The sequence below is a fragment of the Lasioglossum baleicum genome, chromosome 16 (assembly GCF_051020765.1).
Source record: "Lasioglossum baleicum chromosome 16, iyLasBale1, whole genome shotgun sequence".
NCBI classification, from domain to species: domain Eukaryota; kingdom Metazoa; phylum Arthropoda; class Insecta; order Hymenoptera; family Halictidae; genus Lasioglossum; species Lasioglossum baleicum.
Genome location: NC_134944.1, coordinates 7,989,568 through 8,010,450, shown reverse-complemented (window position 1 = coordinate 8,010,450; position 20,883 = coordinate 7,989,568). Strand labels below are relative to the sequence as shown.

At 38.5% G+C, this 20,883-nt stretch overlaps 5 protein-coding genes across 7 annotated transcripts in view; 4 read left to right on the top strand and 1 right to left on the bottom strand.

The window, feature by feature from the left end:
- Positions 1 to 221: 221 nt before the first annotated feature.
- On the bottom strand, positions 222 to 4,003 carry Arl6 (ADP ribosylation factor-like 6). 2 transcript variants are annotated; one of them, XM_076440686.1, is made up of 3 exons: positions 3,522 to 4,003; positions 727 to 906; positions 222 to 647 (listed from the first exon to the last, which is right to left on the bottom strand). In XM_076440686.1, exons 1-3 carry the CDS (start codon positions 3,697 to 3,699, stop codon positions 436 to 438), a joined length of 570 nt encoding a protein of 189 aa, XP_076296801.1. In that variant the 5' UTR covers positions 3,700 to 4,003; the 3' UTR covers positions 222 to 435. The 2 variants fall into 2 exon arrangements, with proteins under 2 accessions (XP_076296801.1, XP_076296802.1); XM_076440687.1 differs by having other exon boundaries at positions 3,615 to 4,003.
- On the top strand, positions 913 to 3,243 carry LOC143217011 (uncharacterized). The gene is made up of 4 exons (XM_076440680.1): positions 913 to 1,177; positions 1,482 to 1,966; positions 2,034 to 2,366; positions 2,431 to 3,243. Exons 1-4 carry the CDS (start codon positions 1,114 to 1,116, stop codon positions 3,127 to 3,129), a joined length of 1,581 nt encoding a protein of 526 aa, XP_076296795.1. The 5' UTR covers positions 913 to 1,113; the 3' UTR covers positions 3,130 to 3,243.
- Positions 3,812 to 6,355, top strand: Ltv1 (LTV1 ribosome biogenesis factor). 2 transcript variants are annotated; one of them, XM_076440682.1, is made up of 7 exons: positions 3,812 to 4,147; positions 4,512 to 5,082; positions 5,160 to 5,344; positions 5,407 to 5,535; positions 5,604 to 5,789; positions 5,859 to 6,104; positions 6,174 to 6,355. In XM_076440682.1, exons 1-7 carry the CDS (start codon positions 4,145 to 4,147, stop codon positions 6,285 to 6,287), a joined length of 1,434 nt encoding a protein of 477 aa, XP_076296797.1. In that variant the 5' UTR covers positions 3,812 to 4,144; the 3' UTR covers positions 6,288 to 6,355. The 2 variants fall into 2 exon arrangements, with proteins under 2 accessions (XP_076296797.1, XP_076296798.1); XM_076440683.1 differs by having other exon boundaries at positions 3,947 to 4,147; positions 5,163 to 5,344.
- Positions 6,356 to 6,595: 240 nt separating this feature from the next.
- Positions 6,596 to 8,282, top strand: Vha13 (V-type proton ATPase subunit Vha13). Its single transcript, XM_076440688.1, has 4 exons — positions 6,596 to 6,785; positions 7,163 to 7,263; positions 7,342 to 7,440; positions 7,527 to 8,282. Exons 1-4 carry the CDS (start codon positions 6,704 to 6,706, stop codon positions 7,599 to 7,601), a joined length of 357 nt encoding a protein of 118 aa, XP_076296803.1. The 5' UTR covers positions 6,596 to 6,703; the 3' UTR covers positions 7,602 to 8,282.
- A 1,478-nt stretch (positions 8,283 to 9,760) lies between these two features.
- Dnr1 (E3 ubiquitin-protein ligase defense repressor 1) overlaps positions 9,761 to 20,883 on the top strand; it is a 109,533-nt gene continuing 98,410 nt past the window's right edge. The window contains exon 1 of the mRNA XM_076440681.1: positions 9,761 to 10,203. Coding sequence (XP_076296796.1) covers positions 10,117 to 10,203 — 87 coding nt within the window. The 5' untranslated portion in view covers positions 9,761 to 10,116. The remainder of the gene's footprint in view (positions 10,204 to 20,883) is intronic.

The following is a 20,883-nucleotide window of genomic DNA, read 5'->3' as shown; positions in this document are numbered from 1 at the left end:
CCGATCAATATTAAACAAGTATTTTGCCAAATTTACATATTTATATTGTTCAGGACTATGTAAACAAACGTCATCACCATCTGGCGGTAGCTTGGTTGTACTAAAGATTAGTCCCTTGCGATATGCAACCTGTTACAAATTGCAAGCAATATAAAAACAGCTTTCCTCGTCAACGGAATTTCTTTATATCATCACAGAAAGAATATCGAATTTATAAATTTATTAAAAGAAATATTCGGATAATTGTTCTGAACGACCTGCGTCAACAAAGTATCACAAAAATATGGCTAATATATTTATTGGACGGATTTGTTACAAATATCAATTCGATTGCGCGGTTCATTCGTATAAGACTGTCTAAATTACATTATGTTGTACATCGATAAATAGTAAAATGTATGTATATTGTGTTCTTGCGGCCTGTCAACATTTTCTTTATCTTTTGTTGATGTATATGTCACGAATTTGGTCTGTCAGCCATTCTATGCCTGGCTGTAAACCTTCTCCGGTGATCGCGTTCGTTGCTCGAATATGCCACGGTTTATTTTGTATACGGTCAAGGCCGAGGCCAGCAACCAGTTTGACAGTAGTCAAAGAATCGGGCAGATCCATTTTGTTCGCCAGAAAAAGTATTGGTATTTTGCGACCTAGAATGTTTCAAGTACATTTCATTCTTCCAGATGTCTCTCGAAAGATTTTTCTGTAAAAATACGAACACGACAATACCTGCTACGTCTGGATGCTGAAGAAGCATATCCAGCTCTTCTTTCACCACGACCAATCGTAGCTTGTCGCTGCTGTCAATTATAAAAATAATACCGTGACAGTCCTTGTAATAATGCTCCCATAAAGCTCTGTGACGGTCGTGACCCGACATATCGAATGCCGTAAAAATGACATTTTTAACTGGAAAAAAACGCATACATTTTTATACAGTAATAAAGATTATACGCGAATAAAATTGTCGAACTTCTCGTCGTAGCAAATGAGAACCACTGATCGCGTACACGTCACATTCACATTCACATATCACATCTTGGCGGGATATACGTACTGATACATATTTGAAAATAGTAGGGTTAAATTGTGTTTACATTTATGAAATAATTTGTCATGGAAGTAAAGAAGAGAAATAAAAAGGTCGACACATCTAAGCAAATATCAGAAAAGAGCCTAGGTGAGAAATGTACATCTACAATTAATATAATTTAATAGTACACTTTTTATATCTGAGATATCCTATCTATTTCTCATATTTCTCTCGCTACCGTTTTGCAATACAATGTAGCTTCTTAAAAATCGATACCGCTTGTATTGATCTAATAAAAACATCAAAGGAAAATGCCAAAAATGTTTTGGTGTGGATATTGATACTGTTATTTGAACAAAAATATAATAAATAAATGTTACAATAAACATAAAACATTAAGTACAAATATTACTTTTCCACTGGATTAATATTATCGTTTTCCTGATTTTAGATCCGCTGCAGGAGGAAAAGGATAAATTGAAAAAGGAAATTGCAAAGTTACGGTCCATAATTCCGCAACTGGAGTGCGAATTGGACCTCTTCCCGTTTAAAAATGTCAAAATTGACAGCAAGTCGAATGCTCTTGACACTTGCTTCGATTTAGACAACTCGCAAATTCCGGATGTCAATGTAGAATTGGAATTGGAATTATTTCGTTTTGCCGGTTTCCGTTGTCTTCAGTTCACTGAACAAGAATTTGTATTTAATCTGTCTCCGTCGAATAAATACGACAAAGAATATATTTATGGCGTACAAGTACTGTATAAAGACACTAAATGGTCTTTAGGAAAATGGACGATGCCGATGTCCATTGATTTAGAAGATGTAGTAGGCCAGTTTTCGAATAATATAAGAGATGTACCTAACTTTGTCAGAACTTGTAGACACTACGTAGATTGTTACTTTATACGATGCGAACAATTTAAGGCATTGAAGGTATATATTCGCTTCTAATCCATGGTGTTCGCAGTCGAACGAAAAGTCTAATATCGAAAATTTACAGGACACCATATCTAACACGAAGAACAGCACTTTGCAAACAAGTGATGGGTATACTCACATGATGATAAATTTGATAGGTGTACATAGTGTCGAAGATGATGACTACATAAATGCAGTTATACATATTGAATATAATATTGATGCAATCAAGCCAAGTAAAGTGGATATCGATTTACAAAACGAACAGTTAAACGCAAAAGCGAAAGAGCAGTTCAAACAATCTGTAAAGTGTTTTAAATCGATGGATCTGAGTACAGCATTTGAGAAAATGTGGAACGACAGTCCGTTTACATGGTCACAAGAAATTGACGAGGATAGTCCACTAGAAATTGATGTATGTTAACTATGTGACTTCATTGCAAAGTATACATTCCTACTAAAAAATACTTTCTTTTCAGTACTCGAGTAGTTCAAACGAAGAAGGCTATTTAAAAAACTGGCAGCAGCGAAGGACATCTACTAGAAAGAGGCAGAGGAAAACAAGAAAAGGAGATTTATATATTTCAAGAAATGTTGAGAGAAACGATGAACCTGCTGTTTCGCAAAATGAGAAGGGAAATAAGCAGAATCCTAGTCAATATTCCACAAATGAAAATAAGAAAAATAAGACTCGAACCGAATCTGCTAGACCTAGAAAGGGGCAGAAGAAACAAAGAAAAGGAGATTTATATATTTCACGAAATGTTGAGAAGAGCAATGAACCTGTTGCTTCGCAAAGTAAGAAGAGAAATACGCAGAATTCTAGTCCAATCCAAGGGCCATCTACAAGTGGTATAAATAAGAATAAGGAGAATGTAACATCTACGAGTAATGTACATAAGTTATATGAGAAGAATAACGAGAAATTGAAACAGGTCAAACTTAATTTTCGATCAATTAAAACTTCACATGTGAGTCCTGGCACATCTAGAAAACTGGTGACCCCTGACAAATTTGTATTGCATAGGGATGTGGATGAAGTGATTACTAGCACCCCAATGCATCATAATGGTTCAGCAGTTATGGAAACAGCTGATCTCGATGATATTAGTACTATTAGTATTCCAGAACAAACTGCAAGATTAAAAAGTATTAAGAAAAGAAAAACGTATAAATGAAGTAATGAAAAGAATTAAGACTGACTAAGTAAAGGCAGAAGATAAAATTAGTAAAAGTAGTAAATATAAATGTATAACGTGTATATATATGTATAATAAAGGTTTACAGTTCAATGTACTTGTTTCATTTCCTTATAAGATAACAAGTGGTGCAAGAATAGAAAGTATTGAGAAAAGAAAAAGGGATAAATGAAATAACGAATAAAATTCAGGCTTAAATAAATGAAAATGTATGTTCCTACCCCTTTCATAAGAAATGTAAATACTTGTTTCATTTCCTTATAAGATAACAAGTGGTGCTCGAACCGATCGGTACAAAAAGTGCAAGCAACAATTTAAGCACGGCAATCGAACATCGAGCAACGTGGTTCACTCGCCATTGTTTAACTTACATGAGAATTTTTCAACATTATACGCAACAGTGGGCACTATGTCTATGCAACGGTCATCCTCGCGTTTGAAATTATTTATGACCGTCGACTTACCACTGTTGTTAAGGCCCACTACTAAAACGTTTACTTCTTTTTTCTTAAGACCTAAAAGATTCGCTAAACGATCAAAGAGCCCCATTCTCTGTGCTCCGTTCGAGTATTGTAACGCGTTTATCGAACATCAATAACGAACGCTATGTTATCATTGATTATTTCAAGGAAGAAACAGGATAGGCTTTGCCACAAAAATAACATTGTCCAATCTGGCTTGGGCATTAATATTATTTTCGTTGCTACCCATAAAAGTTACAGATCGCGCAAAATATCATTATTGCAAATGTTAATTAATAATTCATTTTCCGTATCCTCTCTGATACCGCATTATTTTCATTTGTATTTTAACTTTGCGACAAAGTTGAGAGCCGCTGACGAAACGCATGCTTTCGTGCTCCGATCGTAAATTCAGTAAATAAAGAAATTGAAGTTGTTCTCGTGCGTCAATCTTGTACACAGACTTGTGCATTGTATGTTAAACTTGAACTGAGAATACAGAGAGGATCCTCTCTGCCGAGAATACTGCGAAAATGGTAAGTTAGAAAATTAATTGTAACTCGTTGGGAGGTTAACTCTTTGCACTCTCTCGTTTGTCGAGTGTGACTCGATATCAGAGAAAGAAAAATGTAAATACATCGGGTTCTTATATGCATTTGGTTCTTCTTTTATTTATTTAATTGTCTTGTTTTTTAGTTAAAACAAATATAAGTTCCACAAACAAATTTGTTTAAAATAAGTAGCAGTCGAGTCAAGGAGCTGTCCTTTGAAGTAAATTTCAAATAAAACACTTTAAATAGTAAAGAGTTGTTGGCAACAAAATTGAAAAATAATTCGGAGTGCAAAGGGTTAAGATTGTTAAGTTAGTTATACATATGTGATATCTGGCAAATTTTTCAGCCAAGGTGTAAAGCAAAGAAATTCATTGACAAGAAGAACTCGGTGTCGTTCCATTTGGTTCATCGGTCGCAAAAGGATCCTTTGATCGCCGATGAGAACGCACCCCAACGAGTTCTCGTGCCTGCGGGAAGCACGCAGGCTGCTAAGATAGAGAGGAGGAGCCTGAACGATAACAAACGCAAAGAGGAGCAACAAAAATATGGCATATATTTCGACGATGATTACGATTACTTACAGCATCTAAAAGATGCAAATTTGTTGACAACAGAGTGGGAACGTATAGATTGTACAAGCGGGTCAAAAAAAAATGAGAAGTCTGAAAGCAAAGATGAGCCAAAGATTAACTTACCTTCCTCCGTGTTCGAGTCGAGCGTGGAGGAGAAAGTTGGGCTTCTCAACAAAGCTGCTCCTGTTTCTGGGTTACGGTTGGATCTGGACCCAGACATAGTAGCAGCGATGGACGAGGACTTCGATTACGATGATTCGGAAAACGAGCTGGAAGACAATTTCATTGAATTAGCCAATGCTGATGTCAGTGGCAATGAAGAGGAAGATGATGATGATGAGTACAGTATGTAAATGCACTTGTGTATGTTTGTATATTTATATTTTATGTATATTTATATGTATTTTATGATTCGGCTTAAGCAGATCGGTCATCTGGAGGACTAGCATTATCAGATGAAGAACAAGATGAAGTGTGTAGTCTGAACGGTCCTCAGTACACATTTCGAGAAGAAGAAACAAGATCGCGTTTTACGGAGTATTCTATGAGTAGTAGCGTTATGAGAAGAAACGCGCAATTAACGTTACTGGATGACAAGTTTGAGAAAGTTGGTATTCATTATCTTCTTTTTTCTTGATCAGCATATATTTTAAATCGTTTTATCTGTAGATGTATGAAGCGTACGACGACAGTGAGATCGGTGCCTTAGAATGTGATGAAATCGAGGGACACGTCGCACCGGATTCAGATTTGCTGCTTCAGTGTGCATCCGAATTCGAACAACAGCAACACGAAGACGTAAGAACTGTATATTATTATCTGCGAGTAGAACAAACAACGATTCTCAAAGTACTCTGTCTTTACAGACCAACAATGTTGTGAAGTTGATGAAGGATAAGATGAGAATTTTGGAAAACGAGTATTCCGAGGATGAAGATAATTTAGAAGATCTTGTCGTGGCTGCGAGACAAAAAGATAAATGGGACTGTGAAAGCTTTATCAGTACATACAGTAATATTTATAATCATCCGAAATTGATTTCGGAGCCCAAGGTACAGAGCTTGAGAATAATTCTTCGATTTTTGTGAAATTTGATTTGGTAATCATAAATTTGTGTGCAGGTAGAAAAAATTAAAGTTGATCCAAGAACTGGTATTCCGAAAAACGTATTGGATGTCTCTTCTGGGAAGCTGACTGCCAAAACTTTAGCACAGTTCGATCAACAAAATGAAATCGGCAAAGCAAGGGGATCGCAATCTGTTGCGGAAACCATGAAATCAACTCTTAGTATATTGAGCATAAGACCGAAGGATGAAACCGCGTATGAAAGAAGAGAAAGGAAGAAGGCCCTCAAGGAATACAGAAAAGTAATGCTTGCTCCTTATTGATATTCACAGCGTAAGCAATTAATTAAAATCGTTAATTATTCGTTTTAGGAGAGGAGGATAGAACGAAAAGCGAATACCGAGGCGTTTAAGGAGGAGAAGAAGCGTCAAGAGAAGATTCTCTTGAATAACAAGCAGAATATACAGGGGAATCGGATAAACTAAAATGTAAATCAATAAATTAAGTTTCCATTTATTATTGTACATTGAATATATTAAATAAGTTTAATATATCTTTCTTCTTGAATAATTAATTATCCAAGTCTCCTACCCCGGGCTTCGAAATGCGTGAAAAGAGGAGGGTATACGGGGAACGAGTAATAAATATTGCAATTATTCGTTATACTTTCGATATTAAATTTAGTGTAATACATATTTTTATATCGTGGCGGTAATTTTTGGAACCGCGATTGGCGCTCGTGCTGATAACGTGAATTCTGCATTGCACACGGTGGTACACGTGAGAGTGCAAGGTAGAGCGCCATCACTTTAAGGCGGGGCAAACAACGGAAACTCCAAAGTCATATGATCGATTTGTGATTCTTTCGTTCGGAATACAGCTCTGTTCGTTTGCTGCAAAGATGGCCAGCCAGACGCAAGGTATTCAACAGCTTCTGGCTGCCGAGAAAAGAGCCGCGGAGAAAGTATCCGAAGCGAGAAAACGTGAGTTTCTATTCAACTATTGGATTTGCCGTCGAAAGTGTTCCGCATGTAACACTTCACGATCAACTTTTTTGTGACCCTGAATTCAACTGGGTGTAACCTTTTAAATCTATCGAGGAAACGATATTTGTATGAATTGAGGTAATGCGACTCGGCGATGCAATTTGGCGTGTTTTATTTTTTATTCGATTACCTCGAGTGTCCGTAGTGACGTATATAGTTGCGTCAGGGTAGAATATCGTTGAACGGTCCTTTTTGATATAATTAGTCTAACCATCGCCTAATTTATTGATGTAGCCTAATATACGCGAATTAATACGTTCTATTTTGTACCTGCTGCAACAAGTTTCTAACTCCAAAGTAATTTTTCCATTTAGGTAAAGCGCGCCGATTGAAGCAAGCTAAGGAGGAAGCTCAAGATGAGATTGAGAAGTACAGGCAAGAACGGGAAAGACAATTCCGTGAATTTGAAGCCAAGGTAAAGTACTTAGAAAACTTAACTAGCTATGGATCTTGTCAAAAATGTTATTAAATCATTGAATATTTTGATATCCAGCACATGGGTTCTAAAGAAGACGTTGCCGCCCGTATAGATGCCGATACCAAAATTAAAATAGAGGAGATGAACCAAGCTATCGCTGTGCACAAAGACATTGTACGTGGTTTTATAACGCTTACAATCCATTTGATAAGAACACTTCCAATCGAACGTCCTAACATTTGGTTATTTCTGTTGCGCAGGTGATGCTCACAATCTTGAAGCTGGTGTACAACATCAAGCCAGAATTGCACAAGAATTACCGCAAAGAAATTTAAGTCGGAGTGAACGGAGTCGACGCATATAAATATCGCATCTTATGCTATAAATGTACATTAAGTACTTTCCTTTATCATATCTTAAAACGTATCTATTGCCGTTATGTTGTACTTTTATCAGAGAAAACCGTATACCTTTGAATCGTAGATGGTGGTACTGAAATTGCTAGAATTTTTCCTGCGGTTGCTACACGACAATAAATGTAATCGTAACTATGCTGAGCTTCTACCACCGTGTTGGAAAGTTTAAGATTTAGAGTAGCTGCATCGCGATAGTAGTATAGAAATGTATTAAAGAGGTTGTCGTCATTGTGATATATCAAGGCCTAGATATATTAGGATGACGTGTAAATGTTAAAAACTTTAGGGTGGTGGCAAACAAAAAAAAAGTTATACAACGTTAAATGTCGCTAGATGTCATTCCAATAATTCTGCTACATCGAGGACACAAATCGCGATTATAGGAAATCCCGTACAGCCTCACGGGAATCGCGAACAAGCTCCCAAAATACATCGCGATTCTCGCGACGATGTACAAGAATACACACACTGTTTGTTTTGTTTGAAATTTTTAAATGTTGTTACGTTGTACGAAATAATACCTCATGTGTATACCCTGTCTCTGCGAGCTGGCAAATCTGTACAGTATTAATGTTCAACAATAAAAATAGCGAAAATCTATTCAGTCATCAATATAGAACTCTGCCGTGAGAATATATTTTCCCGCATTCGTAATTTCTAGTTCAAACGGAAGTTGGCTAGGTTTCACAATTGCGTAACCCGCGATTACGTAAAAGCTTCCGTGACTGACAAAAGTTCGCGATATGTAATATACGAAACCATTCGGGACCAATCGGATTCGGGCAATGTTTCTTGCAATTAACGACGAAACGAATGTTTAAAATATACGGCTATCACATACGCGCTCTATTACAAAATATTCTATTTACTTACTTTCCAACTTCGCTTCTCCGCGATTCGAATTTTCCCGCTCTCGACTTCCCCCTCGATCTGCCGCGCAGGCGCAGCCCGGATTCACTATTTCGTCGCAGCGTTTCGGATGGTGCACGTCGTTGACTGGACAAAATCTGAAATTTTCGTTGTAAAAAGTGTTTCTTCATCAATGAATGATCAGGTTTAACTATTTAAGTACTTTATTTATTCTTCTGGCGTGTATTTTCATTTAGATTACTATTCAATTCAAGTAAATATATTGCTTCCATAATTTCTCCCATCGTTCAGTGAAAAACAAGTTTGACAACACTCGGAAATACTCGTATAATAAATAAGAAATTACGAATTAAATTAATATTTCATTTTCAAACAGCAATCAAATTTTTCATTTAAGCCCTTGCCGTATTTTCACGAGTCAGACATCAAATATGAATGTTGTGCCTTTCTTTTTCGATGAAATCAAACTTTATTCGTTCGTAATCAATAGACGACTTCGGATCTTTATGCAAAATAATAATTGTCCGCATCGATTGCAAGAAATAGAAACCAAATTGAATGTTATTTCTTCCCTTAATGATTTTAATCGAGGAGAGAATTCAATTTTTAAAATTTTCCGACAATTTCCAGTTTCATCTACTCAACTTTGTCACAAATGCATAAAGATGCGCAGTCTAGTAATCACTATTTAAGCATTCAAATGAAAATGTAGCCATACAAGAAATATATATTTTCTTTTCTCTTCTATATATTTTTGGGGATAAAGACGATTCAGTCACTGTAACTGTAAAGTTATACGGCAAGGGGCTAATCATAAAATCATGTAAACAATCCCACAAATAATTTATATATTATATTATTTCTAATTCGCAAATAAAACTTTTATTATCTTTTATTCAGACTTCAAGAAAGGACAAAGTTACCTTGGACATTTTCGAGCGCGGTAATTTCGCGCGCGATTCGTGGCTTCCGGTGAGGCGGGTCGCAATTGGTGGAGGGTTCGGGTATCTTCGGGAACATTCGTGGCGGGTGGGGGGTATCAGCTGTGTGAACCCAACCTTTCCTCGGCAATCTATCGGTGTTCGACGGTGGGTTTGATGGTGTGCGTGTCGTATTCGCACACAGAGAACACTAGCGCCACTCCGTCGCTCGCGAAAGGTGATTCGATTTCGCGAACTAATCCAGGCAGCGCGGAGCGGTGTCAGTGCGTGTGCCATTCTGCACTGTTCTGCACCGAGAAATGGAAGCCGAGGAGACGTGTTCGGTTAGCAGGAGCGCGAGCACGTTGCCGATCGACGAGGTCGCGTTCGAGGACGCGGTGACAGCTGTGCACGGGTACGCGTTTTAATTCTGTTATGGTTAAGAGCGTACCGGGCCGAGACCGGTCGCCGACCAGCCGCGGATCCGGAGGAGAGGAAGAGATCATCGTCGTTGATAACGCGTGTCCCCCGAGTTCTGTGTGAACGGTGCGGTTTTTCTTTCGGTTCGGTTTTTCTCAATTCGGTTCAGTCGCGGCGACACTGTGTGTTTATACGGAACCTCTTTGGATACGATCCCTAGCAAGATGTGGTGCCTCGTTAGCCAAGCGAACTCCGTTATCCTCGAGGTGCAGGTCGACCCGAAAGCCATCGGCCAGGAGTGTCTCGAAAAGGTGAGTCATTATTATTTATGTCGTTATTGTTATTGTTACCGAAAGCCAACCGAGTCTCCACCACACCGTTTTCATCCGGAACCCTTTTGTTCCACCTTCTTTCGCTGCGTCATCGGTATTGTTTTTTTTTTTTTAGCAAAACAATTGCAGGAGATTATGTTAAATATAAATTGGGTTGTCTTCCTTGCGATATGGTATCGATCTGGATCGTTTTCGGAACGACGTTTACGAGGAAGGAATGGAGTGAAGGACGTTCAGATACTTAAAGAATTTCGTGAAAAGTTTTGTTCGATCGTGTACACATTAGACGTATCAAAGGTCGCTTTTGTCCGGCTCTCCCTCGAGTGTAAACAATAACAAAGCGACCGTTTATAGAACTTACTATGCGCCTTTGTTTGGCGAAATGATATCTGATAACGGGATGTGGACAAGTGTCGATTCATACCGATAAGCTTCACCCCACCTCTTCTCTGTCTCATTGTTTCTGTCTCTGTCCCTCTTGCGAAAATTCTATTCGGTACCGTTTCTCAGCGGGTCACGAAATCCGCGAGTGATAAAGCGGTTACGGTGTGAACGATGCCTTAAGGCTAGCTCGTAACTCACGTGCGCAACAGATGCTCCCGAAAACACTCGGTTTGTGCATACACACTCGCGGGCGCAATTTGAAATTTGAGAACGGTGTGTCGGGTGGCAAGGTCTCGTTCTCGTTTTCGGAATTACCGTCGCGATATGCGCGCCGCTTCTCCTCTTACTTTCTAATACGCGTGAACGCGTCTTTGACGAAGTGTAAAACCCACAACAATCAAAAAAATAACATGGCGGCGAATATTGTTTCGCGCGAGCCGCGGTCTGCGATTTAACATTCGGAGGGTTAAAGCAATTTCGCAATTGTATATCGTTGAGGATGTTTATGATTATTTGCCACTCTTTCTTTCTCGGTTCATTTCATTTAATTTCTTATTACTCTTTCTTTCGGTTCATTGAATTTTATTACTTATTACTTTTTCTTTCGGTTCATTGAATTCAATGTCTTATTACTCTTTCTTGTTAGTAGACAGCGGATTTTATGCATTTATTACAAAAATGAGTAGTTGTAGTTTAAAGTAGTGAAAATATTAGAAGAATTTAATAAGACGTTATATTATTTTCAACCTATTGAACGTATTAAGAAAGGAGATAAATTTCAATTCTGTTCCAGTTTGTTGCAATGCAGGTAGAAAATTTTTATTTTGCGTAAAGATCCACTGTATGTATTAGTCTTTCTTTTTTGTTTCGTTGAATTTAGTTTCTTATTAGCAGACACACAGCGGATTTTATGCATTTTATTACAAAAATGAGTAGTTGTAATTTAAAATAGTGAAAATATTAGAAGAATTTAATAAGACTGTTATATTATCTTCAACCCGTCAAACATATTAAGAAAGAAGATTTTCTATTTCACTCTAGATTGTTGCCAGAAACTGAGGAATTAAATGACGATTTTTACAACCGGGTCGATAAAGACCCGACTTCAATTTTTCGAAAAAAATCAGACGATTGTTTTGTATACTCATTTTCTATATATTATTTGTACTATATAATGAAATTATTTAAAATTGTAGAAATTATATAGTGCTTTGAAGAAGGAATATTATATAAAAGTATATGTACTTTTATTATGTTATGTTATTATTTATTATTATGTACTTTTCTATTGATCTAAAACAAAACAATGGAGTACCATTTTAATTGCTATGAATGTCTGAACGACCTTGATCGATCCGGAAGGTTTTGGGCCGCGTCGCGAATCATTCGGCGCAGCAATTTATTTAAAAAGTACAATAAACAATCCTGTTTTAATCCGGCAGAAATTACCATCCGTGAAAATGTCGATCGTTTGCATTTTGCGATGATGATCCGCTTACGCTCGTGGATTACATCTGTTCCATATGTTTCAATTAACCTTCTCGGTGTTCGCGTACTTTTTATTCAATAAAGAGCGTGGTATGTGTGTATACTCGTGAATATAAAATTCGTCGTTGTTGTTCGAAGCAAGATCGAATCGGAAACAATTGGAAATTTCAATTTCTTATTTACTGTTCCCGAATTGTTCAGTGTAGAACATATTTCCAATTCCAAATATTAGCTCGTTTTACGTTAGAGTTGATGAAATTTCACGTCGTGGGCTTATATTCCAATTTTGCAACGAGTTCGCTTGTTTCCCTCGAGTGTATATATTTGCAATTTCCGTTTCTCTACGAAATACAATAAACGTTTTTTCTAGCAAAAAGAGTCCAACTTTCAATCGACATTCTCACGAATATTTAATAATAGTTATTCACAGACAATAACTTGTTAGTTATCAGGAAACACGAGCATGACTAGCTGTTAGGGATGATAAGTGCGTCATTGCCTGCGTTTAAAAGTTTTGCAACTACACCGTGCAAAAATGTAATGGGAACTTAACAATTATATTGCTGTATTGTTCTTTTTATCGCGTTCCGAATACCACTGGTGGTACACACTGACATATTGATTTAACACTAAACCTACCATCACCGGTCAAAATGACCGTTTCCAGATTTTTTATTTCACGATTATTGAAATATTAAAGATTATTTCATAAGAAATAAGGTCGGACCTCGATTAACCGGCTTGATTGGGAGGCAAACACCCCGGACAAATTAAGGCCCGATGGATAATCGAGACCCGAGAAAATTTATTTTGAAAATTTATTTCCCTTTATAATATAATCGTATTTAAACGCACAATTGTTTATAATCGGGATCCGGTTAATCGAGGTCCTACTGTCTTACAGTAGGAGCTGTACAAAGTCTAAATAAAATCAAACTTGTCATTTATATAAGGAAACATCTACCAGTTATTTTTAAGGCTTGGTAGGTTTAGTGTTAACGCGCTAAAATATACTGCGAGTATAAAAAGTATTCATTCGCTCTTCAAAACAAGAATAACTTTTTTGTAATTGTACCGAACGACCTGATTTTTTATAATCAATTAGAAGCATTGGTTTACGAAATGGTATGCATAAAATATTTTCCAAATAATTATAATTTACAAGGTTACATGCGAAAATAAAACAAGCATTTTTTAAAACCTTTTTATTTGGACCTTTGATGAAAATTTAAAATATACATATGTATGTATGTTTTGTAGATATACGAAATTGTATATGTGTGTATGTTAATCGATTTCGATGAAATTTTCAGCATGTGTGTAACTACTATACATCTACAAAACAGTATATTTAACTTTTTTATTTATGCATGTGACACCTTGTATGTAAATTGTAATTTGCGGAAAATCTTTTTTGCATTTTTCATTTCGTAAACCAATGCTTCTAATTGATTATAAAAAAAAAATCAGGTCGTTTGGTACGATTATAGAAAAGTTATTCTATTTTAAATGGCGTACGAATACTTTTTACACTCACCTTATAAATTTTATGACAAGTTTAGAATATATTCCCACCGAAAGAATGAGGTATTAACTTTTGGATTCACTGTATACACGTATCTTTTCAATTCAAAAGAGTTGTACTGTAATTGTCGCTGCGCGGCCTAAAGTGTCGTTCACCTGTTCGCGATCCACGCGATCCTCTTCGACACGAAAGTGTTCACCTGTTAGATCGTGTCGCGAAAACGACGTGAGTCGTCGATCGTTTTCTTCGATCGTGGATGCGACGTACCCTGTCAGAAATTGATCGAGTAGCAGCGGTGAAGAAAAGACTAGGAATGATCGATGAGGTAGCGGCGTGATCGAGGTGATCGTATATTTAATTTATCCCCGACCTGGGATGACCTCACGGCAACCTCGGTGGTCGTTCCACTGCTGCGCTGCGACGTCTCCGTTCTTCTTCAGGGTTCGAACTCTATTTATAGGACGCTAGATGCATCGGTCGCGTTGTATAGCCGCCTCACGATACACCAGCGGAGATGCACCTTTCTCGCCACGGTTAGGCGAACCAGCTTTGTTCACCTTCGCCGGTGTGGTGGCTGACTTACCTGCCTGACCGAGTCGCTACTCTGTCTGGTCGTACAAAGACCCGATTAACGTTCTTGGTAAAAATATCCGAAGAAGTAATCTTACACGCTCGACGTAACTGATAGGGTTGCTCGACGATTAGGGGACTCCTCGCGAGGATACCCCATAGGTTTTTTCGATGGAGTTCAAATCGGGTCCCATGGAAATCACCAACACAGATTTCTCCGACACGGTTTTCACCGGCAACATTTTATTAAGTTTTTATTAATTAATTAATGTGGATTGAATGAAAATCAGTGGAAAAACGAAATGTGAAACCGAGTGTTCTTGAATTAATTAATTAATAAATAAATTAATGAAATGCTGTCGGTGAAAACCGTGACGGAGAAATCTGTGTCGACGATTTCCATGGGACCCGTTCAAATCAGGGCTCACTGCTGGCCAGGGTAATAGCTCGATCTCGAACTCTTGAAACCACTTTTTTGTGGAGGATGCTGTGTGAATGGGAGGATTATCTTGCTGGAAAATCGTTTTATATCGTCTTCTGTTAATGTTATAAAACGCAACAAATAGTCGTGTAACATCTGTTGATAACTAGCAGCACTCTATCGTTTACAAAAGCTGTTTCACTTTTAAAATTGCTTTTAAAGGCAGCCCAAACCATGACTGATCCACGTGCCTGAGTTCTTCGCGACACGATCTTTCTTTCCTTCCTCAAATTGTGTCAGTAATAATTGAACTCATCAGGCTCATCAAGATTAAACTTTTTTTCATCGCTCCAGATCACATGTCTCCACGTGCTATTTTTTCGAATGAATCTTTCGGTAAATTTTAGTCTAGCGTCACTATGACGCTTTTGTAATGGCGGTTTTCGCACACACACATACATTTCTGATATTTAAACCTTCCAGAATGTGCAACCCACTTTCTTAGTTTGGAATCACTCAAATTGGAATCACAGTTCAAGTTAAATCACTCACAATTGTAGACGAAGTTCCAGTTTTTGATATCTCCCTTAAAACTGCACGTTTCACAGTTGACGAAAATCGTGTAGGTCGTTCTAATCGCTTGATATTATGTACCGCAATTTTCAATAGCAAGTTTCAAGAAATTTTTAACTACACTTCGGGATCTATGAATTATACTCGCAAATCCTCGTTGACTTTTCCCGCAGCTCTTCAAATCAATTATTCGCTGTTTCCTACATCACTGAATTGCGTGCCACGCGGCATAGATTTCAAAGATCCTTCAAAAAATACTTCTGGAGACTTGCTGTAATGTTACTATCACTAAAAAGATCTGACAAAACTTCAGAAACGTTTTGAATGAGGTATGAACAACGATTGAGTTTATAAATATTCACAGCTCAAATTTCCTTGTTTTGAAACATTTAGCCTGCTACATTGCACGAAGAAGAGATAACGAGAAAATTGTTAACATGGAAAATGTCCTACTCCCTCATCATAAATGTAGTACAATTTACTTAGTGGGTTCTTGGAAATAATAACGAAAAAAGACAGGAAATAAGTGTGTTTATAATTATTCGCAGCACTGTATGTACAGTATTGTACAGCTACAAAAATGGACGAGCATCCGCCATATTGTGTATCGGACGGACTAAGAGGATCAGGACTAGGGTTGCCAGATCTTCTACATATATTTGATACGAGTCTTCTATATTTGAACTTGATCTCCTATACCATATCTGAATTTTCAAAAGTCTTTGTTTGAATAAAAAAAGTTTAAAATGTGCTGTGTACCTCTTTCACTTGAACTCCTATATATTTTGAGCCTATCTCATATGTATACATAATTGCAGTTTCCACTACTTCTTCTATATTTGGATAAAACATTTCTGGCAACCCTAATCAGTACGGTCGGTCAGCAGGATTAGAAACGACTAAAATATGTAAATACGAAGTCACGCGTGTCCGCGGGTCTTTGAACACCTAATCCGTCGAAGTTTGAACCCAGAGATAACACCTCGAGGCCGACTTGGATGGAAATAAAAATGCAAATACTCGGCGATAATTGGAAAAATACTGAACAAAGACACGGATAGCGTTGAGGGACGCGGTAATCAAGTTCGAAGCATCTCGAGCGAGTTTTCACGGAGTCGTGGGAAGGTAAAGCAGCTGCGATGGCCAATGCAAACGAGAGACCCTAGATCTAGCTAGTCTCTTCCGACACGGGCGTGTGTTTACCTCTAATATCAATCCGAGCGGAGCACTCGACGATGATTACGATGCAACCAAGTGGGTCAAAGCCTAACTGGGTCGCAATTTCACTGAGCACCGTATTATTAGATGCTTGGAGTGCGCCTACCGCGACAAAATTGTCCGACGCGATTTTAGTTTGACTCCCGCGCCCACCCATTTTCCGCGGAGAGCCGCGATCGCTATCGAATCTCTCCGAGAGTTCCACGACAATGCACCTCCCCGCTCTAATCTCGTTGACACGCTGCCAAAATCGTGCTGGAATACCACTTCATTGCCACCGGGTTGTTGGCGCAAAACGTGGACGCTTCGGTTGAAGTAGATAAGTAGATAATGTGTAAACGTACAGAACGCCACGATTTCGAATTAGGAGCCACCTTTGTTTCCATAGTAATTAAAACGTTTTATTTTTTCTTACTGCAAGTAATAATGACTTGCTCCTGATTTGTTCTTTTAAAATATTAAAATTATAAATATGTTTTCCCTGGGAAATTGTTTCAGTGAACTTCTCTATTGAAGTACAGTATTTTATCGATAATTGTCCCCAACACGGGTCTGCCCAGAGACAATTATCCAGCAGGGATACTATTCTTCGACTTTTGCCGAACGTAGAAAAGGACAGCGGAGCTCGAGAGGCCTCGGTCGCCGAGAAGTGTAAACATAACTAATCCAATAATAAAACCTCTTTATTTTTCATTGTTTTTTGATGGAACTTTGACCAACATATTCGTGGCATTTTTCTAATGAAAATTATACCAAAAGGCTACATCCCGCAGGGGTGGGGATAGTTCTGGGACAATTGTCGGCGAGACTGATACGAAATCTAAATAAATGCAGTTTCGTCATTATTATAAGGCAAAGTGTACTGCTAGTGTTACAAACAATTCTCAATTCGATAGAAAATTAAATGGAAAAGGGAGATAATTTGGTAAAGTTGCGTTTGTGCCACGCAGAGTGGCAGATTAGAATTTTTGTGCTCATTCTAGCTTCCCCCTCTGCGACGCTGTTCCCCCAGGCTTCCCGTCCGGTCACGTGCCTTTTTCCTTGGATTTGTGCTCCCTCCTAGCCTACAAAAAGGGCAGAGAGTCGTTCTTCTTCCCTCCTAATCTCGACAAAGGGGGAAAGAGCAGTTCGCGTCCTCTTTTCGCGCGCTGACTTGGCGGTTGCATCATCGGGCTTGTATCATCGCCGGATGTTTTTCGATAGAATTTCGATTGAAAACAATTTCGCGGAATTTCGGGGGGTGGGAGGAGATGGCAGTTGGGAATTAGGTCGAAAGTGGCAGAGGTTCGAACCTGGAATTCAATTTACGTCGTCTTTGTGTCTCGGATCCGATCAGCGAGTATAGCTCTCACCCTCCCCCGGGATCTAATTTGTGTTTACCGGCGTGTTTTCCCATTCCCTCGCGATTATGCGAGTCTTTTCCCCCGGAATTCGTTTCTTGCCTCGAGCACCGGGCGGCATTGTCGATTCGAATTAATCGGGACTTGCCGGGGGTAATTTTGAACAAGCGAGAATAGCTGTTTCACCTGGACCACCCAGTCGAAAGTATACAAACTTTACGGCCAGTTTTCTCTCCCTCTCTCTCTCTCGCGGTGCTTAATCGTTTAATTCAACTTTCCGCTTCAAGTTGCAGCGATAAAGTTCTCGCGATAGGACAAACTTTCGCGCGCGGGCCGTTTGAAATCTCGATGTGTCGAGCATTCTTCGAGAGAGGAATCTCCGAATCGCCTGAAATTAAAAACGTGGACGACACTGGAAAACAAAAGCTTACACCCGTAAACGTGGATGAAACATCTCTGAAAACATTGGAAAATTTTTCTCGTTCTATGAATCTTCCACAGATTTGAAGATTGAAGCCTCCCTTTTACGACGACGCCCTAAAAATTGATGAACGGTTTTTTTAAAAATGAAATTGGAACGCTTTAGACGTCATCAAACGTTTTTCTAAAAATTGAAAATTTCGTGTCCCTATTCTCTCGCTTGTCGCATCATGGAAAAATTTTTTATGGATAAATTACTGATAGTCTGTGAAAGTAGAGACTTCAAGCTTTGTAATAAGCACAAGTTCATCTTCATACGATTTTTTTTTTCACAAAGTTATGGCTGTTCAAATATCATCAACCATTTCTCGCAAACAGTATTCGAATATTTTTTGGAATTAAGTTTGACGATATTTAACCTGTCGTAATTTCGTGAAAAAAAATCGTACAGCAATAGACTTGGATTCATTTTAAAGCTTGCAGATTTTACTTTCGCACCCCATTGTTCATTTTCCCCTAACATATTGTTACATGATGTAGCAAATGAGAAACTGGGGGTCCTGGTTTTCCTAAAGAATTGTATGAAGAACCTAACCCACACCTCTGCAAAAACGTTAATAAATTTCTCTCGCGGATGAATCTTCCACAGATTTGAAGATTGAAGTCTCTGCTTTGCAAAGAGACCTTAAAAGTTGATGTACGATTATTTTTCACTTTTTTTTGGAAGAAAAACGGGGACCAAGTTGTATCTAGCAAAGATACGAATTTCATGCACGTTTCCGGAGAAATTGACCCTCGCGAATCGTTAATTACCGCAAAATCAGAGAGACCGTCTTCTTGTCCCCAAAGGCCACCGTTGAAAGTCCGATTTTTCTGGTCGTTTCGTAAAAGAAACCGGCGAAGGGAGTGGCTAGAGAGGTGCTTTGGAGTTTAATTAGCTGTAGGAACGATATCCGGTCTTCTTTCACGGTCGCGGGAACGTTCATTTAACTTGAACCATTTCCGAATTTCTCGGGCATACGTTGAAAGGACGTCGATCCGGCAGAGTCGTCGCAGGAATCTCATTACGCCACTTAATTGCGTTCCGCAGGAACCTCCTCTCTTCCGTGGCTGAATGCGCTTTCAGCCCTTTTCTTCTTTTCGAATTGTCCGACCCGTCGCGTCTCCTACCTTTCGCTGGATCGTAAGAAATTCTATTTTCCACGTTTTTTGCAAAGCGCACGCTCAAGGCGAGCCGATTCACACGACCGGAAACCTTTCTGTTCGATTAAACGACCATTCTCCCCCGAGCCAAGGTAGCTTAGGCTTGCCTCGCGATTTTTTCCCTGCGAAACCGCGACGTCTTCTTTTGTGGGACCTTCGCGTACAGTTTCGTCTATGATTGGGCAAGGTTCACGAATTTTTTGATAAGGAAAAAATGAAAATTGAGCTTCCCATAACCGAATCAAGCGCCGACAATTCTCGAGGAAAATTTTGCTCGAAAGATGCAATATTTTTGGCTTTGCGATTTTTTCACCACGAAACTACGAAATCTATCGTCATGAGACCTTCGCGTACAGTTTCGTATACGCTTTAGCTATGCTTATGAATTTTTTGACAAAGTAAACATGAGAATTGAACTTCCCATAAGCTAATCAAGCTTACCAATTCTCAAAGTTCTGAAAAATTCTCAAAAGATGGATATTTTAGTACTATGTACTTTGCCATTTTTTCACCACAAAACTACGAAATCTATCTTCACGAGACCTTCGCGACCACTTTCGACTATACTTTGGCTACATTCATGATTTTTTTGACGAATCAAAAATGAAAATTGAGCTTCACAAAAGGTAATCAAGCTTACCAATTCTCAGAGGAAAGTTTTGCTCGAAAGATGCAATATTTTTGGTTTTGCGAATTTTTCACCACGAAACTACGAAATCCATCTTGATGAAACCGTCGCGCATGGTTTCGTCTATGATTCGACTATGTTCATGATTTTTTCGACGAAGAAAGAATGAAAATTAAGCTTTCCAGAGGCTAATCAAGCGCATCTGTTTCAAGAGGTAAGTTCTGGTTGCAGGATGTAAGGAATTCGCTGGATACTTTGTTTACCAAATAGAGACACACTGTTTCGACCTTGTGGCTTGGAAATAGTAGCTGGCTTTGCGTATTATCTACATACGTGTTGTCGCATGCATTACACTGTTACACGCGATTACTTTTAGATACGGTTCTCACGCGAGCTGCGCAAAAACTTTATTACATACTAGCTTTCGCCCGCGGCTTCGCTCGCACAGGAAACCGTTTAATGTCCTCGGAAATTGCTATTGTTTCTCCATAAAACCTTTTAACCCCCCATTCACCCCTATAGAGTTTTAATTTTATGTCATGCCGCAATCTTAGATTTCAAAACCCCTTTTCACCCCCTTGGGGGTTCAATTTTTTAAAATGCCGAAACAGGTGTTTGATTAATTATATCAAAGAGCATTAAGACCAAGTATGAAGTAAATCCGACCACGAACAAAATATTCCTCATACAAACGTTGCAACCCCTTTTCACCCCCGTAGGGGTTGAATTTTTTAAAATGCCGAAACAGGTGTTTGATTAATTATATCAAAGAGCATTAAGACCAAGTATGAAGTAAATCCGACCACGAACAAAATATTCCTCATACAAACGTTGTAACCCCTTTTCACCCCCTTAGGGGTTGAATTTTTTAAAATGCCGAAATAGGTGT